General features: G+C 39.0%; 1 protein-coding gene across 5 annotated transcripts in view; it reads right to left on the bottom strand.

The window, feature by feature from the left end:
- Positions 1-5,011: 5,011 nt before the first annotated feature.
- The window catches only part of QRICH1 (glutamine rich 1), a 29,145-nt gene continuing 19,293 nt past the window's right edge, over positions 5,012-14,863 (bottom strand). For all 5 annotated transcript variants that reach the window (XM_007431377.4, XM_007431380.4, XM_007431378.3 and 2 more), the window contains 7 exons: positions 13,556-13,733; positions 12,785-12,939; positions 10,277-10,391; positions 9,954-10,062; positions 9,061-9,212; positions 8,511-8,601; positions 5,012-5,951 (listed from right to left, as the gene is read on the bottom strand). In XM_007431377.4, the coding sequence (XP_007431439.1) occupies positions 5,759-5,951; positions 8,511-8,601; positions 9,061-9,212; positions 9,954-10,062; positions 10,277-10,391; positions 12,785-12,939; positions 13,556-13,733 (993 nt within the window). In that variant the 3' untranslated portion in view covers positions 5,012-5,758. The remainder of the gene's footprint in view (positions 5,952-8,510; positions 8,602-9,060; positions 9,213-9,953; positions 10,063-10,276; positions 10,392-12,784; positions 12,940-13,555; positions 13,734-14,863) is intronic.

The following is a 14,863-nucleotide window of genomic DNA, read 5'->3' on the forward strand; positions in this document are numbered from 1 at the left end:
AAGAAAGAAGCGCGCGAGGAGCCCCGCCCCTTTGCCTGACGTAACCCGTTGACATCAGTGGGAAGCGGCTATCTCAGCTCCCGGGGGCGGGGCCGCTTTCCTTTTTTTCCCCCTGCTCTTACTTGAAGCCGGGCCGAAAGGGGAGAAGGGGGCGTGGCATTAGCCCCCCCCCGCGCTCACCCTTTTCTCGTGCGCCGCAATAAGCCGGGAGTGCTCCGGTGGTGCGCGTCCTCTCCGCTCCGTTTGATTCTCTGCAAGAGTTGAGCTGTAGTGCGTCCCTCGCCGCGACTTATCCTATGCAAGTGGATCCTCTGGGCTTAATAGAAAAATTCTCTCGGGAATCAAACGCGTACCCCACGCGCGGACTGGTTCGGCGCCAGCAAAGGAGGCAGGGCTGAGGAAGGGGCTCCCGAGGCTTGGGGGGCGTGCACCAGGAGCAGCGACAAAATAGCGCGCGTGCAGTGCAGAGCAACCGCCGGCGCACCGGTCCTCGGCGCTCCCCGGCTTTTCCTTAGGCCGACCGGTAAGGCAGTTCTGTGATTCGCTCCCCCGCCCTCCGCCGATGGTTTTGTCTCCCAAGCCTTACGGTCCCGTTCAGCCGGTGAAACGGTAGGGGCACCAACGCCTTAAGGCGACACCGTTCACTGTACGCTTTTTCAGTCGCCTGCACGGAGAGCCAGAAGGGGGTCTCTGGGCCAAACGTATTGCACGCACGAAGGGAATTCGTTTTATTATTGTAACTTTACTGCCGTCCCACTTTGAAAAGATCGTAACCCTGAACTACTTTCGGTTAAAAGATGAACAGATCCAGCCACCGCTTCAGCTTTACAACTGATAATTGAGATGCTCAACCTTTTTAACATTTTGATAAACCAATGATCTCGATCCAAACTTTTCTTACAACAGGATTTCAGCTTGATTCAAAAGATGCTTTCTAAGCAATTGCTCATCTGAAGTTTTGCTTTTTAATCCTCCAACCAGTTACACATTGCCAGATGACCCCAGGATGGAAAGTATTAGGACTTTAAATCCGGATTAAAAGATTTGCATCTTAAAAGCAGCTGCATCTTTTCCTAAATTTACAGAAATGCAAACAGGTACACCTGCACTCACATGTGTCCTGAATCACACTTTCCTTTTTGGATTCAAATTCCATTCCACAAATGGAAACAAACTACCCTTCACACATGATGCAAAGGGCTTCTTCCTTTCATAACAAAATGTACTCACTTTAAAATATTTTTGCACAAGAAAAATGCTAAAAATACTTGAAACTATGTTAAAGAAAATATGTAAGTAGTCGGTGGTGTACAGTCAATTTGCCCTTGAAAAAAAAAAGGCATGCTACATTCTTGTCCGGTGACATTTGTCGAAGAGAAACAAAAATACCTCTTAGACCTTAGAACAGTGGTTCTTAAACCAGGAGTAATTTGGGCATGCTGGAGAAGACTCTTGAGAGTCCCCTGGACTGCTGGGAGGTCAAACCAGTCAATCTTAAAGGAAATCAACCCTGATTGCTCATTGGAAGGATTGATAATGAAGCTCAAGCTCAGATACTTTAGTCACCTAATGCAAAGAGAGGACTCTTTGGAAAAGACCCTGATGCTGGGAAAGATGGAAGGCAAAAGGAGAAGAGGACGGCAGAGGATGAGATGGTTAGATAGCAACACTGAAGCAATGAGTATGAAACTGAGCAAACTCAGGGAGGCAGTGAAGGACAGGAAGGCCTGGCGCAATATGGTTCATGGGGTCACGAAGAGTCAGACACGACTTAACAACTGAACAACAACAACAACAACAATTTGGGCATATCCTGGGGGTAATGTAGCCATCTGTAATTGCTTGTATGTGAGCTGAAGATCCCATTTGGGACTGCTGCCGCCGAGACACTAGTGTAAAACAGTTTTTGTGGGGGGTAACGACATTACTCAAGACCAGGAAAAGGGGTAATTGGGCCAAACAGTTTAATAACCATTGCCTTAGAAGTAAGGGATATTCTGCATATGACCCAAATTACTTAGATCTCTCATATTTTATATCCTAAAAAGAGAGAGAACTTAGGCAGACTTTCATAAACAATTTGTACAAAAGCTGGGAGAAAGAAATTGTTGAGTAACTTAAACATCAAATCCATTTAAATGTGGAAATGGCATTGACACCAAGGATGACCATATATGATACAGAGATATTCCCTGTATTTGTGTATCAGGTTGTGTGTGTAGCTATGTGAAAAACTAAGTACACCCCATTGAAATGTTTGACTTTTTCAACATATTTCAACATATAGTTGATCTTCATTTCAACAATATTGATAAAGGGATATAATGTAACCAATATCATGCACCGTTTACATTTTGTAACCCACTGTGTTATTTAAACAAATGGAAACTCATATATGGAAAAGCAAGCGCATCCCTATATCACTACCTCAGACAGCTAAAATTAGAAACAAGTACACCAGATGGGTGCAAATGATTAGAACATTGTTAGAGAGGATCTGGTTGGAACCTGCCTTACTGAAACCTCAGAGATTTAGTTTGATTTGCTCTTTGTTGTTGAAAGGTGTGCTATCAACCATGTCTAGATTGAAAGAGCTGAGGCCTTTGGAAATAACGTTAGAGATGCCTAGGAGTCTGGGAAGGGACTTAAAAAGATTGCCAAATAATTGGACATCAATCACGCCACTGTCCAGAAGGTCATCTACAAGTGGAGATTTTAAACAGCCAACTTGCCCAGGCCAGGCCGTCCCAGCAAGTTCAGCCTGAGAGCAGAAAGAAGTCTCTAAGGACCCCAGAATTCCATCACGTGACCAACAGGTAGCTCTTGCCACTACTGATGCCAGAGTACATTCTACCATTAGAAAGGAGCTGCACAAATTAGATCTACATGGGAGGTATATCAAGAGGAAACCTTTGCTACTCAGAAAGAACATCAGGGCAAGACTAAGGTTTGCTCATGAACATCTAAGCAAAGACCAGGACTTCTGGAAAAATGAGCTTTGGACAGATGAGGCAAAGATAGGGTCATTTGGCCACAGGACCAAAAGACAGGTTTGGTGAAAACCAAAGACAGCATTTCATCAGAAGAACCTGATACCAACTGTAAAGCATGGTGGTAGAAATATTATGGTTTGGGGCTGCTTTGCTGCATCAGGGCCTGGGCATCTCACCATCACAGAAGCCACTATGGGTTTTTCATTGTACCAGAGGGTGATTGTGGATAATGTGAGACCATCTATCAGAAGGCCAGAGCTCAAATGAAAGCGGACCTAGCAACATGACAATAACCCTAAACATTCAAGTAAATTCACCAAAAACAGCTGAAAAAGAAAGAAATGGAGGGTTCTGGAATGGCCAAGTCAAAGCTCGGATCTAAATCCCACTGAGATGATGTGGGATGAATTGAAACAGGATGTGTGTGCAAGAAACCCCTCAAACATCACACAGCTGAAAAAATTCTTCATGGAAGAGTGTGACAAAATTCCTCCCAGTCGATGTCAAGAGATTGGGAGACAGTTGTAAGAAGTGCCTATCTGAGGTTGTTTCTGCCAAATGAAACAATATGGTATAAGAGCTAAGGGTGTACTTACTTTTTCTACAGAAGGAAATGGCATATCTCATTTATTTATTCTAACAAATAATTGCAAACTCAATTTTTCATAGGTTTTTTTTTTGTTCAGTTACATCACCATTATCTTTATATACTGTTGGAATGAAGATAAAATATAGGTATGTCCACATATGTTAAGAAAGAAAAAACTTTACATTGGGTGTACTTATTTTTTCACATGATGTAAAAATACTCATGTAAGGAACACCAGGAACCTGTTTTCAACAAAATTGCAGGTTTTTACCTGACTTGGAGCAGTGTTAAGTTTCCTTGCCTAAGTGAGAGCACAACTTTTCCTGGGACTTTGCTCCTTTCTTTCTATCCAGAGCTACTTTACTTGTCCTCCTGAATAGGGGTGAGATGTACTTTGTGTACTGACTGTTGCTTTAAAAAAAAAGCTGGATAGCATATTTTTCTTATGCATTTTTCAGGAGGAGAACAGGTAATTTTTCATAGACATTTAAGTTACTTGCCCTTTTCTATAATGTGGCTATAATGGGTAGCCTTAAATGCAGAAAAATGTGTTTTTCAGAAAACTAGTGTAGAATTAGAGCCACTTTAATTCCAATCTCAGTTCAGCTACTTTATGAGAAAGGAAAATGCTGTAATGTTAATGCTGAACTGAACAATCAAACCAGTTTCAAGTTCTAACTGGTCAAAATATGGTGGAAAATTTGAATTTACTATGACAATATCTACAAGTAGACAACTGCCAAGATATAATAGCAACAGAAGAAAACAAAACACTGGGCTTAGTCCCAGCAAAACATAGATCCTATGGTTCAGAACAAGAATTTTTGGTGAAATGACATTCAGATAAGTTCAGTTGTTCAACTAAAAGACATGTCAGTTCAAACAAAAAAACAACTCAAATAGATGTAAAAATACAACTTAGAGAGCTGTGAGGATTGTATGTTCCTTGCTTTTCCTCTTTCCACAGTCAATGTTACACACAACTGCTGATAACTGAGATAATGATGAGGGAATGTTCTTAAATTCTGATGGATCAAAATCAGTTGTCAAAAAGTTATGATAATGCTATGTTCAAGAAGAAAGGGATCCTATTCTCTCTAAATCCCAGTACTAATAAACATCTGCAGCAAGTCTCAGCCTTTCAGATAACTAGGTACTTGGAAAAAATTTTTTAAAATCCTGGCCTCAAATACCTGCTATCCCCATTCCAAATTCATTTCATTAAAAATTACAACAAAAACATTAGTATACTAATAAACAATTTCTTCCACAAATCCCATAGAACCAGGAAACCAAGAAAACCCCCCACCACCACCCTTGTTTAAAATAGGCTAGCAAATTTTTAGAGGAACTGGTCAGTAGGACATTCCATATGTTACTAATGTTTATGTCTTTTGCTCCCCCAATAAAGACACATTGTTCAATAGCGTGTTGAAAAGACGTGCTTGTCATTCTTAATAAACAACTAGCATAAGAATACATAAGAGAAACAGGGTGGTATCTTTATATGATACACAAGTGTATGTTACAAGAATTTCATTAGGCACAGGAGCCTCAAGGTTTAAGGCCTCAACATCAGGCCAAACAAGAGAGAAAAAGAGAGGAGAGAGAGAGAGAGAGAAAAGTGTGGTAGTTTGTACTTAACATCTAAAAATGTCACTTTTAAGGTCTTAATAGAAATTGATTTTCTTCTCCTTATAAATCATAATTGCAGGACACCCCTCTCTAGGACATGTCAGTGTCCAAGCACAAGGAAACTGCAAACCATCTCTTTTTAGGTCAAGCAGATATCCACTGTTTTCTGCTTCCAAGTTCATGAGCTTCAATGTAGTGGCCCACCCAGGCCAAGTCCACCAATTAAATTTGTTTTTTTCACATCATAAAAAAGCCCAAAGTCAACCTACGGAACCTCACAGCTCCTAGAGAAAGAATGCAGCCTTCAATGTGTCCAGAAAGCTGATGCAAAAGGGTCAGATACACAATGGAGAGGGTCTCTTATTAACCAGAAGAAGCCTAAAAGGGCTTCTTAACTACACCAATTAAAAAAAAAAACAAAAACAAAAAACTTAGGCATCTCCTTTAGTGTAAAAGGCTGTACAGTTGATCCTGGCCTCGCTGCCACCCCACCTAACCCAGCTCCACCCCGCACCCTTTTTCTGAATTGGGAGGGATGCCTTTAGTGCATGGTGCTGACATTGGCCACCGCAATAGCTTCTTGAATTTCTCGTATCACCAGAATCCGGGTAAGCATTTGCTCCATTTGCTCTCGACTGATTGGCTGGATTGAATACCAGATAGGGCTGTTGGGAGCCACCACTGGTTCAGGAGTCAAATAGAAGGTATCATTTCGGCCTTTCACACTTTGTGGGCTGCAAAGAGAGAAAAACCATTAGTATCTGCTTTGGAACTGCTATTAACACTATCTTAGAAACAAGGACTGTTTCCTCTACCCCTTTGTGGAATTCATATGCAAAATGAAAGTTGAAAAGTACAAATTCATCTGGTCTGCTGTAGACTATGAAATCAAATTAAGTTAATCTGTAATTAGAGTAAGCTAAGAATAATTCTTATCAATGGAAGCTTTAAGCATATCGCATTGCTATACCTTATGCCTTTCTTACTCTAATTTTTTTTCCCTTCTACCTCTGTCAACTCATTTAAAAGTATTTGAAAAAATTATTTATAGATATAGAATATCTACACCATATTTGATATAATTAATTGCCTATGTATCCTTTGTATCATGTATCAAGGAATGCAGTTTTGGGAACTGGAACACTGCCAGTTAGCTTGGGGATTTCACAGGACTTTCAAATGAAGACCAAGTTTTTGCTTAAACATTCCCCAACACAAGTCATTGCTTAAAGATATTCAGCAACTCTGTTCAGCAACACCTCAAGCCAGCATGACTACAAGGCTAAAGAGAGATTTTCACCGACTAGAATTTAGTATATCTTTGAGCTGCAATAGGATAATGGATTACCTGGACACAATAATAAACCTGATTCTACCAATCCATGTAAGAATGCTAGTATATATTGTTCAATCTCTCCCAATTAGTTGATGTTATTAACAAAGGACCATACAAACCAGGAAGTTTCCCACACATGGTTTAGTGGAATCTGGACTAGTTAGTTCAGGCTATATTATATACCGAGAACATATCCTAGCTTACAGGTTTGAGATTCCTATTTGCAAGCTACCTGCAAAGCTTTAAAGTACAGTGGTACCTCGGTTCACGAACTTAATTCGTTCTGCGACTCTAGTCGCGACCCGAATTGGTCGCGACCCGAATCAAATTTTCCCATAAGGTTCAATGTAAATATGGTTAATCCGTTCTGACCCCTCTAAATTTGGCCGCCAACCGATTTTGGTTGCGACCCGAATCAAATTTCCCCATAAGGTTCAATGTAATTACAGTTAATCCGTTCTGAACCATTTTTTTTTTTTAAACCACAAAAATATGACACAAAGTTCAGTATGAAGAGAGAACGCTAACCTTGCTCGACGCGACTTCTGGCGTGGAGGACAGGAAGGCGGGTGGGGAGGCGGTTATTGCTTGGAGGGAGAGTCCCCCTCCCTACAGGAAGCCACGACCACGTGTCACGGCAGGGAAAACGGCCGCGGATCCTGTTCGTCACCCGATCCGGCGTTCGCGAACGGAAGCAAAATTTTGCAAACGGAGCTGTTCGTGACCCGAATTGGTCGTGAACAGAAGCGTTCGTGACCCGAGGTACCACTGTATATCAAGCTTGTTCAAAAACATATTTTTGAAGTTCAAGTAGACCCATCAGATTAATTCAGTCTCTTTCTCATATTGATATAAAAAGGCTGAGTTTACTTTTATCATAAAATTGTTAAAAGGGATTCACTGTCCTACCTGATGCTTCCAAAGCATATTCTGTTTATGCAAGCAATCTGACTTATCTTCAACCACATAACAAAATGTTTGAACGAATTATCAAGCATTTCTGTGATGGTAGTCCTCACTTAATTATGGCAATTGTGAACGAAATTTCCATCATGAAGCGACGCAGTTGTAAAGTGCGATGTCACATGACCGCACTGCTTAGCAATGGAAATTCCAGCATTCCTGATTGCTGTCGTTAAGTGAATCACTGTGGGTCATTAAGTGAGGATGTCACATGGTTGCCATTTGTGGCCTTCTGCCAGCTTCCCCATCGACTTTGTAGGAAGCCAGCAAAGAAGCTCGCAAATGGTGACCACATGAACGCAGGATATTGCAGTGTTGGAACTACAAGCTGGATGCTCAGGCGCTGCAATGGCCATAAGTACAAGGACTGATTGTAATTACCACTTGTTTAACACTGTTGCAAGTTCAGTCACTGAATGAGTGGTCGTTAAACAAGGACCCATCTGAATACAAATGCTTTTTCTAGCCATATTTATTTTAAATTTTATTTTGATGACTTGGCTCATAGATTACAACTGGCCATCAAAATGTCACCTAGGGTGATAGGAACATGGTAAAAAGAACTATAATTTTGTGATTTCTAAGTTCTTTTTTCTTTCTATTTAGTTTTAGTTGTTTTATCATTTTGGCAAACTATCCTGGAAATACAAATGAAAGACAAAAATCACTTCAAGTTATTAGATATAATTCTGGGAATCTTGTACAGGTAGTCCTCATTTAGCTACCACAATTGGGACCAGCAACTTGGTCATTAAGAGAAGCGGTTGCTAAGTGAAACTGCAACAAAGCTTATCTTACTTCAGCTTTCCTTTGCTTTACAGACCTGAGAAGATCGTAAATGCGAGGACTGGCCATAAAGTTACTTTTTAGTCACCATCATAACTGAATGGTCGCTAAACAAGGCAGATACTAAATGAGGACTACCTGTAGATTCAGAGCCCCTGAAGATAATGTTTAAAATCTGGGTCTGGACAGTTGTGATGGGAAAACTCACCATTTGAAGAGGTAGAAGTCATAGAGTTTTATAGGACACCTCAAGGGGTTTTCAGGATTCTCTGTCTGCTCTGCATACATGTCATCTGTAACTGCAAATCAACCCCAAGAGATACAGAACCATGAAACACTTTCTTGCAGCAGATGGGCAGACTGATGTCAATATTATTAATGGAGCAACGAACGTATCTTTTGTAACCTTTGCTATCTTTCATGGTTACATTTACTGGCAAATACATATCTTCTGAACAGTTCTTGCAAATAAGTAGGAGCACCCCTTAATAAGGCACTGCACGTGGGAGAAAATTCTGTAATGTAAGTCATAATAGGCTTGATAAATGACTACCAGAAACACTGGAAATCAAATCAGCAATTTCACATATAGCAAGGCAGATACTCATTTTCAAACAGATCACATTCATCTGGTCCCCACCTGGCAATTTATATTCCATTTATCGCACAAGGTCTAAATAGTAATTTACAGAAAAATCTCTGAAAAATGAACATGGGTAAGTATTAGAAATTTTTATTTTTTCATAAGTTCCTTCTACCTTTCTGGCCCGCCTGGTGAATGCCAAGAGCTTTTAGATATCGGATGCTTGTACTTTTATCTTTAGGATTGGAAGGGTTCTTCTTAGTCTGCCTCAAGACTTTTGAAAAGGCCAGCTTCATATGCTGGTCTACTGTTTTCAACAGGAAATATCTGCAGAAGTAGAGACAGGCCAAGTACCCATTAAAATATATTTTTCCCCCAAATGTGAAAGAAAAATCATGTCCCCCACATCCTCAATAGTCAAACATAATCCAAAATGTATGGACTATGGACCTAGGCATGGAGTATCTACATTTGACAATCAAGGATATACATACATTTTTTAAAAAATAAGCTTAAACAAAAGATCACTGCATTACTACTGTATCTGATGAAGTTACTTTTAGAAAAAAATATTCATTTATCAGGGCAATTAGCCTCAACAACTAAGCAGAAGCTCCATGTTTCAAAATAAAGAATGAAATGCCCCCCAAATGGTATAGGAACACTAAAAGAATATATCCTTAAAGGATTAGGATGGTCTCTTCAGAAAACAGAATGCTGAATAGCAGCCAACATTTCTGCAACATGTGAAGTGACTTGCCATAAAGTACAGATTTCAATTTCTTACTTCTACTTACTACATACCACAGACAGAGGATTGACCTAAAACCATATATGGTTAATGGAGAAAGCAGAATTTGAATTAGAAAATTACTGGTTCATAGTTTATTTCTTTGTAATTGTACTGTATTAGCTAGAGATTCAAGTTTAGTCTTTTTCATCCAGAAAATTCTTGTCTGGAAGTTTGATTTGTTCATACTAATTCAACTTTCTTGGAAAAACAAGATTCTGCTTCTTTTATAATAATTGGAATGCTTTTAATAAGGTAATGTTTACATTGGTACATACTTTGTATTAAAAAACATGAGAGTAGTTAACAAGGTAGCAGGAGAGTGAGCTCCCAGCTGTTTACATTCCCATAACATCTCTTCTGTCACATGGCTGGGAAGAACATATCCTGTGCAGATAAAAATACAGTCAATAACAGAGATACCAAGCGAATGCTCTTGATAAGAGAAGATATAAATATTGCATTTCTCAAAGCTATAATATTAACAGAGCAAAAAATAATTTTTAAAACAAAAAAGTTTGATTCATGATAGCAAATTGTTTAGTTACTGTTAAATATTTACATACTCATCACAACGATCCCTGTCCGAAGGTTCTCTTACCCAGAGGAGTGACCCTAGGTTGCACATCCTTGAGAACTTCATGTAACCATTCGGTGAACCGTATGTAATAGAGATCTGAAAAAATGTCATCAACTCGCCCATTTTCAAATAAGTACTGCAAGAAACAATGACACAGGTGAGAGAAAACCTTACCCATGATGTTCATTATTGAACATGAAACTGATAGGGTGTATGTTTCCTTAATTTTATATTCAAAATCCCTACCAGTCTGGATTTATCTTTTATGCCTCGATGTGAAGGCATTTCAGTTCAAAGATTCAGAGAAGTTAATTGCAGAAAAATGGAATCAACAAATACATGCCCTCTGCCTTCCTCAGCCATCCACAGATTTATGTTTAACCTAATTTTAACCAGGGTTTTAAAAATCTAAAAAATATATTAATTTCTATTATATGAAAAGCTCAGAGTATTGTCATCACATTCATCCAAGCAGCCTGGAAGTCTCAGACATTACTTGTCTGAAGCTTGAATTAAATGTGGCTAATACTTATTCTGCTAATTTCCAAAATTACTTTCACAACTATTAACTCTAGCAGTTGTAACTAAAACTCCCAACTTTTGGTATTGACCCAAAATATATACCAGAGTACAGTACCAGGTTCATCCCATTTTCTTCCACCAAATCAGGGTCTTATAGTTAAGTGGGTACATTTCAAAATGGTTTCCAGAGAAAGCACCAAAAATTTCTGAAGTTCCTTTATTCATCTGAAATCTATGCCAAAATTTATCAATTTTGTTCCACCAGTGGCTAACTGACATAGCCCCTACAGTGAGCTTCAGAACACCCAAAAACCAACTTTGCTCTATTAATCCCAAGCCAAAGTTCTGTACCAGTTTTGTATTGCTCTGTTTCATCAAGCACAGGGTTTGTACCCTTAGGGCCAAACAGTTACTGGCATTTCAAACTCTGGGTTTTCCACCTCTCCCTTCCTCCAGAAATGGATAACTGACATTACCCATTGCTGATCAACATTTCTAGAGCAGAAATATGTACATCCAAGTTTATTACACCAGCTCCATGATTTTCACTTTGCTACTTTTTGATCAGATATAAAGGTTAAACATATAATGAAAAATAGAGGGAGCTTTCTGAATGCCCTTAGAAAATAATGGGAGCTGACAGTAAAAAATGCTTGTCTCTCACCTTATACTACCCTCCTGTTCTGCTACTTGACAATGATTGTCTAATTTCCAGAGCAAAGTTAGAATCCAAGATAATATCATATTGAATTATTTTTTTTCAGGCACAGAGATTTATGAGTTTCTTGATCACTGCTTGAAGGATATGTAAGGGATTCTCTTTTAGTCACTATTCACAATTTTGCAGTAATTTATTAAGATTTTCTCTGTATGGGAGTGTACAGCATGGATGGATTACATTACTTTTAAATTTATTTTTAGTTCTGGGATTCCAACCTCTCCAAATTTCATCTATGAAAGCATAGGATCAGTATTGTTATAGCTATTATTAGCAAAATGTAAAAATTTGTACCCAAATTAAAGCATATATCTAGAATGGAATTGCAAAAATTGTTTAGGGCTTGCAACTTTTTTCATGATTAAAATAGCTGTTTGTAGGAGATGTGGTTTCTTCCCACATCAGTTGCTGAAAAATAAATAACAAGTAATAACTTCCATTTATTCAGGGTTAAATAATTTCCAAGCTAGTACAATGTTTTGAGCCACGTACAAAATTTGGGCATGGTGAAGCAAAACAGTTCAAAACTAGTACAGATCTTTGAAATGGGTTTTTGGTCAATAGGCCATGTGACTTTGGGTATGTGCCAGTTATCCATGGGGGAGAATACAAATCTGAGGCTTAGTGGAACAAAATGGGGGAAAACTTGGTGTAGCAACTTTGCAATGTTTTAGGTGTTTCTGTGAACAACATTTGAAATGTCAGTATCCTCTTAGTTATAAGGGTACAAGACCCAGGCTTAGTGTAAGAAGAACAATGACATAAAATCTGGGTAGAAACTAAATTTTGGTTTAACAAATGCTAGTTTGCTTCTAATGCATAAATAGGCTCATATATCAGAATATATTAATAAAATGCTGCTTTAGAAGGCACACATCTAGCTATTCAGTTCAACTGAAAGTTTCCATTCCCTTTTCACAAGTTGCTCCATCTCATTTGCATGCATTTCAAGTCCTGGATTATGGAATTCTTTCACCCCCTCCCCTCCCCTCCCGCTCCACACATCTTTGGAGTCATTCAAAAAAGATTTTAAAACTTACTTAATAAAAATGGTATTAAGGCTGTTTTTACTGTAAATCTTACTAGCAAAGTTAGATGGTAGATAGGTTAGGATTTTTAAACTGTATTAAGTGTTACTTTTTATTGTTATAGTAAATATATCATGGTGTACATTGGTTTTATTACTTTTGTGTAATTTTAACAGCTATTTAGTTTTTCCACTCAAAATGTGCCTAAAACTATTTGTAGTTTTAAAACTGTTCATAGCAAGAGTTCCCATGATGCCACACCTTTTGAATGCACAGAAAGATATAGTAAAGAACATCTGGATCATAGGGCTCGCCTTCACTATTGCGAGCTTCACGAGTCATTAAGCACAATCCGTAATTTAACTCTGCTACAGCTGAAGATATGAGATCTTCTTGGAATCTCAATAACTGGCGTCCTGCAAACAAGAGGATAGGTTATTTAAAATCCCCATTTAAATCACATTTTTCTTAAATAATTCTGCTACAGAAACACAACCTCTTCCTCCTTCCGCATATTGGTGAATAAGTAACCAATAAATATTTTAAATCCTTGATATTGAATATACAGCCTGTCCTCATTCAAAACTTTTTGGGAGTGTCATCCAGAACCCTTCCGAAAGGTGCTGCTGAATTGTAATGTTTAGTCTGACATAATATAAAACTATCTGATAACACCAGTAACACTGTGAACAACAGTTAATAATTCACTGTTAAGTTATCAAATTTAATTTTTGCCTGGCCCCACCAACTTTTGGACTATAGGCCAATATCTTACACAAAATACCCAGTATGGCCCATAAAAAAACACCCATGTGTTAAAAAACTGGGAAAAAAGGCACGCCAGATAATATATATATTTTTGGCACAACATTTAGTTTTGTTTTTTTTTAACTGGCACGGTTCATTTTATAATGCAAACTTAACAAATATAATGAAGGTTTATCTATGCTCTATAAAAAGAATAACAAAACTGCCAAAGCCAATGCAATAAGACAACTGAGAATAGTCAGCTGGAAAGCCTGGGGCACTTACTACCAATGGGTGCAAGCCGGTTCTGTGATTCTTTTTCCATTTCTGCATTTTTAGTCTGTGCCCAGCTCTTCCATACTTCTAGTCCTTCCTCTGGCTTGAGAGACTGTGGAAGGAGAAGTTCAGGGGAAGGCTGAGGCTGTGGCTGCTGTTCAACTTCAGCTACCTGAACAGTTTGAGCCTGTGGAAGAAAACCATTTCAGTAACTCCTGTAGGAGTTTCTTTAAAGTAAAACAATGAACTAGGGAAGGAATCAATGCAATTGATTTGATTGTCTGTAGTACTCCGTATGGGTAAATTTCTTTCCAAGTTTAGTCTCAGTTTTAGACAACTATACAAACACATTTGTTGTCTCTGCAAAGAATATGTTATTACCACAAATTATTAGACAGATTTCATTGAGCTACTTGCTCTGTAACCAAGTACTCTACTCTACTACAAGAGGTATTCAAGTCCAACACAGAGACTAACACTTCACATAATTATACTCTACAGTAAATTTGATTCCCAGTACCATTAACAAACATTTTATTTCAATTTAGGTGCCAGCTGACTCCAAACTGACTCTGGCCAGCTCACAATATAATAAACAATAAAAACACAGTATAAAACAAGATGACATCCAGTCTCTCTATACAAAAGCATAGACAAAAGCACATTCAACAATGGGCTCCATCCATCTTAACCCAAGTCCTAAGAAAACAACCATGTCTTCAAGACCTCATGGAGTACCAGCAGGGTAAGGGCCACAGATTTCAGGGGGGATCTCATTCTAGAGAGAAGGCATCATAACAGAGAAAATATGCTTCCTGGCTTCCAACAGATGGCACTATTTAATTGAAGGAACCGGGAGTGCACCAACTCTGTCAGCATGTACTGGCCAGACAGAAACCATTGAAGATAGGCAGTCCCTCAAACAACTTGGCCTTATGTCACATAGGGCTTTAATAGGTGATGACCAGCACCATGAATCACACTTGGAGGCATACTGCAACCAGTGCAGCTCACAAAGCAGAGGTGTCACATAGGCATACAAGGAATGCCCATTGCTGCCCACATCACTGCATTTTGGATCAGTTGAAGCTTCCAAGTGGCTTTCAAAGGCAGCCCCATTTAGAGCTCGTTGCTATAGTCAAGCTGTGAGATGACCAGAGTATTAGGGATTGTCTGAAGGGCCTCCTGATCCAGGAAAGGGTGCAACTAGTACAGATAGAGCTGGGCAAAGGCTCCCTTGGCCACAGCTGCCACCTGTTCTGTAAGCAGGAGCTGTTATTCCAAGAGGATCCCCAGACTGCACATGACTTTTGAATG

The sequence above is a fragment of the Python bivittatus genome, unplaced genomic scaffold, assembly GCF_059951505.1.
Source record: "Python bivittatus isolate LINGU-HERP-01145 unplaced genomic scaffold, Pbiv_v1 ctg000080_np1212, whole genome shotgun sequence".
Taxonomy (NCBI): domain Eukaryota; kingdom Metazoa; phylum Chordata; class Lepidosauria; order Squamata; family Pythonidae; genus Python; species Python bivittatus.